General features: G+C 41.8%; 1 protein-coding gene across 7 annotated transcripts in view; it reads right to left on the reverse strand.

Moving 5' to 3' along the window:
- The window catches only part of CCDC138 (coiled-coil domain containing 138), a 73,985-nt gene that overhangs the window by 44,846 nt on the left and 16,759 nt on the right, over positions 1-12,380 (reverse strand). For 6 of the 7 annotated variants that reach the window (XM_048856554.2, XM_048856565.2, XM_048856534.2 and 3 more), the window contains 4 exons: positions 11,267-11,386; positions 10,044-10,121; positions 9,850-9,960; positions 8,222-8,374 (listed from right to left, as the gene is read on the reverse strand). In XM_048856554.2, coding sequence (XP_048712511.2) covers positions 8,222-8,374; positions 9,850-9,960; positions 10,044-10,121; positions 11,267-11,386 — 462 coding nt within the window. Of the gene's footprint in view, positions 1-8,221; positions 8,375-9,849; positions 9,961-10,043; positions 10,122-10,680; positions 10,816-11,266; positions 11,387-12,380 lie in introns of those variants that run through there. The other variant, XM_048856572.2, reaches the window with a different exon arrangement.

A 12,380-nucleotide genomic window follows, 5' to 3' on the forward strand; every position in this document is an offset into this window, starting at 1 on the left:
CCACCTTACAGAGGTCCACAGTCAATATGTTTAGAAAGGTTGTTGAAAGTCCCTTATAGACTTAGCAGTTACATTTGCCAAATCATAACAGGATCCTATGCATGAAGATATCCAATATGACACTGGCTGAGCCAAGACTGCTTGACCTTTTACTCTTTCTGCATAGGCCTCAAAGAGTCTAGGTAAGATCCTAAATTACTTGGTTTTATGGACGTAGCAACGTATGGCCCTATGCACATCAAGGTAGTGCAGTCTCTCCCATCTGTTGGCTTGAGGCTTTGGAAAAAATACTGGTAAACGAATAGTTTGGAGCAGATAAATGTCTGTAATCACTTTCAGATGAATTTTGAATGTGTTTCTAAAGCAATTTTACCTTTGTTTAAAATAGTGAATTACTATTGAATTACTAGCGAAAATGGATATTACGCCAATAACACCTATTATATCAGAAACTCTCGTGGCAGATGTAACTGCCACCACAAATATGGCTTTCATAGAAAGGTGGAATAATGAGCAAGATGTCCTGGGCACAAAGGGAGGTCTCGTTAGATCTGATTCAGATACGAAAGTATACACAAGTGAGTCCTTTAAGAAACCTCACTGACATCAGATGCGAGAAAAGGAAAGGTTGTGTAGTAACTGGAGTTCTTCAAGATGTGTCCCCCTGTGGGTGCTCCACTTTAGTAGGTGGTGTGTCCCGGCGCTGTCGAGCAGAGATTTATAGTAGCAGTGTCCACACAGGTCACACATGCGCAGTAGGTGTCTCGTGGTGCTGTTGGTGCTGCGCACTACCCGAGCCCTCCAGTTCCTTCTCTACTGCAGAGTCCTCACTGCGAACTCCAAAGTAGAGGGGAGGAAGGTGGGCAGTGGAGCACCCACAGGGACACATATCTCGAAGAACTCCAGTTGCTGCACAAGGTGAATAACCTTTCCTTTTTCTTCGAGTAGTGTCTCTCTTGGTGCTCCACTTTAGGTGACTGTAGAGCAGTGTCCCTCTGAGGGGACTTTGGGTTCATTTGAGTCATTGAGGTAAATACTGTGAGGCACTATGGCGTCAGCCCTGGAGTCCTGTGTGACTGCATAGTGCTTTGTGAATGTGTGGATGGAGGCCCAAGTGGCCGCCTTACAGATCTCTAGTATTGGAATGTTATTGTGAAATGCTACTGAGGTTGAAATCGACCTAGCAGAATGTGCTCCGGTGGTTCTATATTCCGGATATGGTAGCATGTTTGAGTACATGTGGAAATCCATTTGGATAATCTCTGAATGGATATAGGATCTCCTTTCGAGAGCTCGGTAGTAGAGATGAAAAGTCTAGATTTCCTAAAAGGTTTGGTTCTTTCAAGGTAGAACACTAGCGTCCTTCTAAAGTCTAGAGTGTGTAGGGCGGCTTCTGTTGGAGTACCATGAGGCTTAGGGTACAATGTTGGTGGGTGAAGAGATTGGTTCATGTTAAATGCTGAGGTTACTTTCGGTAAGAATTTAGGGTGTGGCAGAACATCATGCATTTGCGATTCATCAGGGACGCAAACAGATCGATAGTGGGAATGCCCCATCCTTTGAAAATTGAACTCAGGACCTCTCCATTCATCTCCCTTTCGTGATCCTGGGAGAAGTACCTGCTGAATGTGTCTGTTGCATTCTGACAGCCTGGCAGGTAACACACTGTGATGTGTATGTTGTGTTGTATGCACCAATTCCAAAGTCTCATGGCTTCTCTGCATAAAGAATGTGAGCGAGCTCCTCCTTGCCTGTTGATGCAGAACATGCAGGCGATACGGTTGGTCATAATTCGAATGGATTTCTTCCATATATGAGATAGGAAATGTCTGCAGCTCTAGCAAATTGATGTGAAATTGAGTCTCTCTTGGAGACCCTTTGCCCTATATCATGTGTTAACACATGTGAGCACCCCAACCTATCAGTGAGGCATCTGTGGTGATCACTGTTGTTGGGGATTCCTATTGGAAAGGGATACTCATATAGACATTTTGTGGCCTTGTCCACCATTGTAATGAGTTCAGGACATTTGGTGGAACCGTGATCTGTTTGTGTAGGTTGTGTTTGCTTGGTATATATATCGTACTTAGCCAACCTTGCATATGTAGTCTTACATATTGTATCACGAATGTCGTGGCTGCCATGTGTCCTAGTAATTGTAGGACAGTGCGAGCCCAAACTTGAGGACTGACTTGTATCTCTGAGATAAAGTTTGTGAGGTTTGTGAATCTGGTAAGGGGTAATGACACCTTGGCTTCTATGGCGCTGAGATGTGCCCCGATAACGTCTAGTTGTTGGACTGGATTTGTGGTTGATTTCCATTAGTTTATTTGTAGACCCAGCTCCTGGAATAGCGTGATAGTGGACTGGACTGCATCAATTGTGTCTAGTAGAGTTGGGCCTTTGATAAACAAATTCTCCAGTTCAGGGGAAATCATTATTCCCTATTTGCGTAGATGTGCCGCTTCCACTGCTAGAGTTTTGGAGAAGACTCTTGTTGCTGCGGATAGGCTGAATGGAAGTACTCTGTATTGGAAGTGTTCTCGTCCTACCGTGAATCGTAGACATTTCCTGTGAGCAGGATGAAGGGTGATTTGCAAATAAGCATTGTGGAGGTCGAGGACTGAAAACTACTCCCCCTGTTGCAGCGCTGGGAGTATCATACCCAATGTGACCATCTTGAGCTTCTGGGATCTGACGAACTTGTCGAGCTTCCGCAGATCCAGAAGGGTCTCCATCCTCTACTCTTCCTCTGGGTCAGGAAGTAATCAGAGTAGAATCCCTTCCCTCTGAATTGTAGTGGTGCTTGTTCCACAGCACCCAGTTGTAGAAGATGATTGACTTCTTGTCATAGTAGATGCTTGTGAGAAGGGTCCCTGAAGAGGAATGGGGAAGGGTGGGTGGGCAGGAGGTAAAGGCGATAGAAGTTATCAATTCGGGATACACTAACATGCACTGGTCTGATGTTATGGTGGCCCAGATGTGGTAAAAGGGCCGGAGTCGATGGCCAAAAGTTGGGGATGGGTCGGGCATGAATGCTATTTCGTGAGGGAGGTTGTTCAAACCCTCCACCAACTTTTCAAAATTGCAGTTTTGGAGGTGCTGACTGAGAAGTCGGTGCCTGAGATTGAGGTGTTTGCCAGCATCGTGATAGTTGACGCTGGCTATCGTGTGGCTGCTGTTGTTGTTGTCTGTTGTTTGAGGAGCCTCTAGGCCTCTGATATGGTTAGTATCTCCTTCTCTTTGCGGGGATTTGGGGGATGGGTGTAAATCCCCAAAGTGCATAGCCTGGCCCGAGAGTCCTTCACTGAATGAAGCACCTCGTCTGTCTTCTGAGAGAAGAGTTGTACCTGGTCAAAAGTAAGTCCTCTACTTTTGTCTGGAGTTCTATAGGTATCCCCGAGGCCTGAAACCATGAGGCCTGGCACATTACTACGACTGTGGCCGTTGTTCTGTCTGCTGTGTCCAGTGCTGCCTGAAGGACTGTTTTGGATATGAGCTGGCCCGCAGTGACAATAGCCTGGAATTGTGTCTGTTTGTCCTCTGGGAGCTCAGATGTAAACGGGGCAAGTTTCCTATAGTTGTCCTAGTCATAACTGGCCAGTAGCACTGAATAATTGGCCACTTGGAACAAAAGGGTGCTGGAGGAATATACTTTGCCTCTGAACAAGTCAAGTCTTTTGTGTTCTTTGTCATGGGGTGTAACCTTTAATTGTGGCTGGCTGTAATGGTGATTTACTGCCTTGACAACTAGGGAATTGGGAGGCAGGTGCGCGAATAGAAAGTCTGCCCCCTTGGATGGTACGTAATATTGTCTATCCGCTCTTTTCCAGGTGGGCGGAATAGAAGCAGGTGTCTGCCAGACTGTCTCCGCAGGATCCAAGAGGGCCTCGTTGATGGGAAGAGCAATCTTGGAGGTAGATGCAGGTTGCAGTATTTGTACCAGCTTGTGCTGTTTGTCTTTACCTCCTTTAGCAGGATGTCTTGGCTTTGCACAACCTCTTGAACAGCTCTTGAAATTGTTTAAAGTCATCCGCTGAGGTTGGCGGTGGGGGCATAATCGCCTCATCTGAGGAGGAAGATGAATTGTGCACAGGAGATGTGTCATGGTCTGTGCCCGGCTCTGTGTCCTCTCCCCATTCCTGTGTCTCTGAGGGTTGTGGTGTGAGAGACACTGGGTTAGAGCGCAGTTCACATCTTTGCACTGTGGACAGTGTAGAATGCTGACCCCTATATGCGCTCCAGGGTTCCCAATGTGCCCATTGCATTGGGAAAGCCATAGAAGGGTACATCCTTGGGGGCCCGCACCATGATTGGTTCATATGGTGTGTTGGACCCATGTGGCTCCACATTGGTTGGTGGGCCTTAGGTGACGAGTGACGTGGAGATAGGAGGTATTGTCCCTGCATCTCCTCCACCTCATCACTGGAGAACCAGGCCATGTCTTGTGGGCTGTGATTTCCTCTGAAGCCTGTGGGGGAGCCCTTGGCACCGAGTATTGGTGAATGTGGTGCCAATGAGATTTCTAAGTCTCTCTAGTGCAGCAGAAACTGTGTTGGTGCTGATTTCTGAGTAGTTAGTGCCGTGGGTGCTTTCCCTTTTGTTGATGGAGTCAGTGCCGACTGGGGTGTTGTTGTTTGGCTGGTGCCAACTTGGTGGGGTCTACCGGTGCCGACTGAGTGTCAGTGGAGGAATGGTGCTTGAGACACTCGGTGCCGAGTCCCATACCAGTGAGCTCGGTGCCGTGGAGGAGGCATGTTTGTGTCAGTGCCTCGACTCCATTTCTCTCTCTCTGACCTCGGCTGTGCCGGAAGTGCCTGGAGCATTATAGGTGCTCACCTGAGAGTAAGATGGCATCGGGGGTAGTGACCTTGCAGGAGACCGCCTCTGTTTTTGCGGACCTCTCTGCGAAGATGTTTGAGCCCTCTTTTTTGTTTTTTCAGAGGGTAGATTTCCTTTTCCATCTTGAGGAGTGCCCGGAGAGGCTGTTTGCTTGTCCTCCTCAGGCTGAAGGGTCTTCTCCATCAAGATCATTTTAAGCCAAAGGTCCCTGTCCCATCAGGCTCTGGGTTTCAGGTTGCTGCAATGGGAGTATTTCTGGGGAATATGCCCCTCACCAAGGCAGCATACACATAAAGAATGTCTGTCTGAAACAGGCATGGCATCACACATTGGAGGCCTGGAGACCCCAGCATTTTAACTAGTAACTGTCCCTTAAGGCGGCTGTCTAATGAATTAACAATAATTTTTTTTTTAATTTTTATTTTTTTTACACTAACAATCTCTATAACAACTTATTTAAGTACTTACCTAAAAGCTATTTCTTAACGGTTTTAGGGAGAAGTACTAACACTGCCCCTTTGCTCCATCTTCAGCTGAGAACGGTTGAGAAGGAACTGGAGGGCTAAGGTCATGCGCGCGCTACATGTGGCACCAACGGCACTGCAAGGCGACCAGCGCAGACACTGTTACCATATTGGGCCATGCCTAAATTATCCTTAACCTCCACTCCATCCTCAGTGTTTAGCGGTCCCACTTCTTTCTTTGTTTTCTTCTTATTTATATGGCTATAGAACCTTTTACTAATGGTTTTGAATTCCCTTTGCAAGGTCCAACTCTACATGGCTTTTGGCCTTTCTCACTTTATCCCTACATGTTCTGACCTCAATAAGGTAGCTTTCCTTGCTGATCCCTTTCATCTTCCACTCCTTATAGGCTTTCTGCTTTTTCTTAATCACTTCTCTGTGATGCTTGCTCATCCAGGTTGGTCTACAACTCCTGCCTATGAGTTTTTTCCCCTTTCTTGGGATGAAGACTTCTGATGGTTTCTGCAACTTTGACTTGAAGTAATTCCAGGCCTCTTCCGCCTTTAGATCCACAAATTCTTCAGTCCAATCCACTTCCCTAGCTAATTTCCTTAATTTTTTGAAGTTAGCCCTTTTGAAATCAAAAACCCTAGTCACAGATCTATTTTTATCCTTCCATTTAGTTTGAACTGAATTAGCCCATGATCGCTCGAACCAAGGTTGTCCCCTACAATCATTTCTTCTATGAGGTCCTCACTTCACCAAAACAAAATCTAAAATGGCATCCCCTCGTGTCGGTTCAGCAACTACTTGGTGAAGGAATACATCAGCTATCGCATCCAGGAAAATCTGAGCCCTGTTATTACTACTAGCACTTGTCCTCCAGTCTATATCTGGGAAGTTAAAGTCCCCCATGATCACACAATTCCCATTAGTATTTACTTCATTAAAAACATTAAAGAGGTCTCTGTCCATATCCAAATCAGATCCGGGTGGTCTATAGCACACCCCAATGACTATCCCAGGAGAGGCTCTAGTAGCTTTCTTCCCCCAATGTGATTTTTGCTCAGACAGTCTCTGTCTTATCCATTCCATCACTTCTTATTTCTTTACAGTCTACCTCATCATTGATATACAATGCTACCCCACCACCTTTGCCTTTATTTCTGTCTTTCCTAAACAGCACATACCCTTCAATACCTGTACTCCAGTCATGACTACTATTCCACCATGTTTCTGTTATCCCTATAACGGCTGGTTTCACTTCCTGCACCAATAGCTCTAGTTCCTCCATTTTGTTATCTAGGCTCCTCGCATTTCATGTACAAACATCTTAATTTTTCCTGTTTGGCTTCGCTCACATTCTTAACCCGATTAGGCATAGACATTCTACCGCCAGTATCACCTATTAGACTGGTATCTACACTACCCTTCCTCCTTATGTCCATTCTCCTACCAATGGCTCTATCCTTTCTTACTTTGTTTTATTCCCTCTCAAAGTTAAAATCCGGCATGGAGATTATCGAGACATCTCCCAACAATCTCCCCCAAATTCCTAGTTAAAAGCTCTCTTAACCAGTTGTGCCAGCCTCCATCCTAGAAATCTATTTTCCTCCCTACCTAGGTGAAGTCCATCCTGAGAGAACAGTCCTCTGTCCATGAATGCTTCCCAGTGGCCATACATCTCAAAGCTATACATTCCAAAACTCTCCTTATAGCACCACTGCCTGTTTATTAATACATTATTTTAAATTAGGCATGCAAATCTGCTTAGAAAAAAGGATGAGGGGAAGGAACTTGGACAGGGTGCAGAGAAGGACAACAAAAATGATTAGGCTATGGAATGGCTTACATATGAGGAGAGATTAAAAAAACTGGAGGCTTGTCTTCACATACAGCATTGCAGTAGTGAAGATGCTCTTCCTTTGGCACAGTAGCATCTCCAGTCGGTGTAGTTAATCCACCTCCCAAGAGGTAGTAGCTATGTCGATGGGAGAAAGTCTCCCATCGACATAGCGTTGTCTACGTGGGTGGCTAGGTCAGTATAACTACATTGCTCCGGGGTGTGGATTTTTCACACCCCTGAGTGATGCTGTTATACTGACATAAGTCTGTAGTGTAGACCTAGCCCAGGACTTTTCCAGCTTGGAAAAGAGACTATTAAAGGGGCATTTGATGGAGGTCTATAAAATCATGAATGGTGTGGATAAAATGAATAAGGAAGCTTTATTTACCTCTTTACGTAACCCAACAACCAGGGGTCACCCAATGAAGTTAATAGGAAAAGTACTTCTTCACACAACACCCAGTGGAACTCATTGCCAGGGGATGTTGTGAAGACCAAAACTATAACTGAGTTTTAAAACCAATTTGGTAAGTTCATGGAGAATAGGTCCATCAATGGATATTAGCCAAGATGATCAGAGATGCAACCCCACACTTTGGGTGTCCTAAGCCTCTCGCTGCCCTAAAGCTGGGAGTGGACGACAGGGGAGGAATTACTCAATTGCCCTGTTCTGTGCATTCCCTCTGACGCATCTGGCATTGGACACTGTTGGAAGACAGGGTACTGGGCTAGATGGACCACTGCTCTGACCCAGTGTGCTCATTCTTATGTTCAACATTGCAGGGAAGAATGAAGAGAGAAATCTGAAAATCGTATCATTGAAAGAAGTAATCAGGAGTAAGAGATGGCTTACAATGGGACAGGAACTTAGTACCCTAATTTTCTTTAAATTGCCTGTATTTTTGGAGCTATATGTGTCAAAATACCCACTAAATATTGTCTGAATGAATACTCAACTGTTAACTATTCACAATTATTTTTGTTTTGAGAATAGCGTTCAAAATATATATAAATAAAACTAGCATACATTGGCCACAAGGTTTAAAAAAAACAATCCAAACCCCTTTACCTTTGCACACTTTTCTTGTGTGTAATTTTTGTGGGTGTACATTAGTTTGTGATTGTCTCCTTCTTTTTCCTCTATTTTCACTTTGAGGAACTGATCTGAGATCCAGTCCATAAGAACACTTAAAAGCTCATAAACATGTGAATTAAGTGGTACCTGTAACAACCATAACATTAAATAAGATTATAAAGCTTTTCCAAAACATAAGGTATATTATTAGAGCCTCTCAAAGAAAACAGATAGATGTGTCAGAATATGAAAACAGTTTTAGCATTTTATTATATGTATTTGGAGTAGGATGGTGCCATGCCTGAGAAAAATTAGGAGTTTAGGCCATTATTTGTGGTGATTATTGGTTGGCAGAAAACACACAGGTACAAAATTTATATAAAGTCCTAGAAAAACATCTTCATGCACAGAATGGGTCCGTTTTACAACTTTGGCCATAAGAATGTGAGGAGAATGTGAAAGACAACTGCATAATTCACAGGTATTGTCAACATGTGGTAATTTTTATGTGGGAAATGTTAGATGCACTAAACAATTCATGTCACTTTCTTGTATGTAGCCCACTGCCATTAAAATTTACCACATTAACTACAACTTAATAATGTTCATTCCAATAATGAATAAGTTCAAAGAATTAAAACCAAGACTTCAGAAGAATGGACCCCCCAATTCCCCAATTTGCCTTCTCCAATACATTAACTAAGAATCCCAAAGTGGAACAAATTATTTTAGGCTTGTCAGGAAAAAAAGCAGATGCATTCAGGAAGTTTCTAGGGTCAGCCCTCAGAGAGAAAAATCTAGTTCCCTTAAATGAAAGAGAAAGTTATGTATAATATTTCAAGCAATATTCCAAGTAATTTTATTGCTAGATTTCATAATTACCAGAAGGGATATAATGGTAGAATACAGACAGAAGGCACACTATTAAATAGGACAACACTGAGATAAGAAATATTATTTCACAAAAACAAAAGAGAATGTTTCAAGACAGAAGGAAGGAAGGTGATCATATTGCAATCATGTATGAAACATGTCCGCATTTACTCACTTTTTCCTTCACTAGAGGCTTTTTCTACTATAAGCACTAAGAGCATAATTACCTATGGCTTACAAGTTAATCTTCCTATATCTGACATCATTTACCCGCTTTTCTTTTCAGTTAATTACAGAAAGCTGTACATAGAGAGATATTATTTACACTGTGACAGTAATCAAAATGTGTTAAGAACTTTCCAAACATAGTGGAAGAAACAGACGTACAATTTAAAAAGATGGACAGATTAAAAGAGGGGGGATTAGATATAACATAAAAGAAAGGTGATCAGGATGACAATAAGTGCACTTCTTTTTAGTGACAATTTAAATGTAATTATTTTTCCAGTTAAACACACTAAATTTTCCCCAATGCAATCCAATTGCACTATTCTTATGCCCTGAACACTTTAACCCCTTTCCTCAGCATAACTGAGTAGTTCACTCATATCATAAATACATGACATGAGTAAATGATGTCACTAGTTTCCTGAAGACATAGCAAAAGTGGGTGTTCTAGAAAGATATTCCAACATCTAATATCCTTTAATTAAAATAGAAGTTTCCTTTCCTCCTTGTTTATGCCTTACCTTACAAATTTTTGATGTTGTTGCCATTTTTTCCTGCTTCACAGATTTAATTTCTTGCATTGCTTGAGAAACATCTTTAGATTTCTGTATTGTTAAAAATTCATGCTTCCTCTGCAACAGGATATATTAAATAAATTACATTTGACTTGTTTCTTACAAGGGAAGAAGTAATAAGGAAAAACTGTTAGTCTTACTTGTAAATTCTCTAAACGTGCTTGTACTTTTCTTGCTTGAACTTCCATCTTCTTGTTCTGCTCACTTACATCACTTAACTAAAAGAATCAGAAAATATGTTTAAAATATTTGTGGACTCAAAACAAGTTTAAACTCATTCTTTACTTCATATAAAGGTTGTTCAAAAATCATTAGTTATAGGCATCTAGATTTATTAAAGTGCAAGTTTATCTGCTCTTAATGTGAGCAAAGCAACAGCTAAGAAGATCATTTACCTCTTTATAAAATGAGCCAGTAGTCAGAGCTTTGCTAACTATTCAGTGTAATGTATAATAAGCTATGTCCTGTGAATTGAGAATTCAACTTGCAAGCCAAACACTGGGCTCACCCAAATACAGAAACCATACCTTCAAGAGTGAGATTTTTCTGAAGAGGACATATACAATTAATTTGAAATTACCTGTCTGCATAGCTCTATGCATTACATTAATGAGTGCACAATGACAATTATAGGTATCTTTACAGCTTGAAAGCACTATCCACATAACTAACTTTTGTAGAGCTGTCTCTCTCTGGACAAGCATCTACATGGTAGAATAAAGTCAGACTGCAGCAATTATGTAGAACTACAGAACTGTACACAACACACAAACTCACACTGGTGCTCTGAAATGGAACTGAGAATTCTCTTTCAGATGCTTGACTGGTTGGTTCTTGCTCACATGCTCAGAGTTGAACTGATCACCATATGTAGAGTCTGGAAGGCATTGTCCCCTCACACCAGACTGGCAGGGAGCTTGGGGGTTTTAGTCTTCCTCTGCAGCATGGAGCACAAATCACTTGCTAGGATAGATTCAATAACATTATGGAATACACGAAGGTTTGCCCATGCTATTAACCAGATCAGGGCTGCATTCTGAATTTTAGAAGGCTATCTACCCTAGTGTCTCAATTTCCTTGGCAGGATATTGAAATGTTTCTTTTCTTATGAGTGACTTATTGCTGGCTATTTAGAAGTAATTCAAACTTTACCGTATTTGAGATTATAAAAAAAAAAAAAAAAAGACACCAACCAGTTAAAAGAAAAACCAAGTTGTAGGAAAGGAACAAGAGTCATTTCTGCTCAATTATATGAATCTTGTTTAATAAGACTGCAAATACAATCAGTCAACTTTCCAAAAATAATTTAAATTGATTCTAATATTTAAAATTTTTCTTGAATAGGTATGAAAATGGATCTTGCCTGCTTTTTTAAAGAGTCATTCATTTCCTTCAAGGTGTCAAATGATGATTTGAGCCTCTTGCTTTCTTTAGTCTTCTCTTTCAAGGTTTCTGACAGCTGTTTAACTTCTGCCTCGTGTTGCTATAGAAAAATATGATTAATGATATACCAACCAGAAACAACTTCTGCAATCACTATGTTAAAACACTGGGTCTAATTTTTAAAGGGTCAGGGCATGCCTAAGTGTGCCTGTACTTTGTGCCCATGATCTTTTGAAAATCAGGAGTATCCTGTACATCAAAAAGAATAATCATTACAATGTGGTTGTGAGCAATAGCAGGCCTGCTGGCTGTTTTTGAGGAGGTCATATCCCTTTTTAAATTCACTATAAAATGTATGTATCATATCATCAGATCATCTCATTTACATGTGTGTCCAAAGAATCAATTCCATAAATAAAATGTGTGGAAAAACAGGTTAATATGGGAGGGGGAAAAAAAAAAAAGGAGAAACTGATTTTTACACTAATTATTTGTAAGGAAATACTATGGACCTTAGTCACAAAGATATCAAAATCTTCCCCTCCAGTGCAGCAAATATTCCTAATGGTACAAAGCATCTCAGCGGCCTGCAATGAAGTTTTTCTTGTACTTGGGAAGCTGAACTGGAATTGCTACAAATTTATGCAATACTTTGTTTTACTATTTTGATATAAATTAGAAAAGTGGGTAGCAGTGAAACTGAGAGGTCATGTCATTTTCCCTCTACTACTGATTGACAGTTATGAGCAGCAGCAGAGACATGCATTGAAGCAGAGAACTCAAAAATGGAGGCTGAGGTGTAGAGTAGCAGAGACACCTCATTGCAACAACCAAGGGGCTGTAGAGTATGAAAGCGAAGCAGAGAGAGAATGCTCCTTTTTTCCCAGCAGCCAGAGGACCTCGGGAGGCTTCAAATTTCTCACATACCTACTAGCCAAGTTTGATACTTAAAATGACGTGCCAAAGTGGACAGAGACAACACTGGTAAAAATGCCAAAAGTCTCTCCTTTCCCATCAGCTGTGACAAATATGGGTAGGAGAAAGAAGAGAGAATTTGCCTTAATCTGAGAATTACCATCTTTTGTACTAGTCTT

The sequence above is a fragment of the Caretta caretta genome, chromosome 1 (genome assembly GCF_965140235.1).
Source record: "Caretta caretta isolate rCarCar2 chromosome 1, rCarCar1.hap1, whole genome shotgun sequence".
In the NCBI taxonomy this organism is placed as follows: domain Eukaryota; kingdom Metazoa; phylum Chordata; order Testudines; family Cheloniidae; genus Caretta; species Caretta caretta.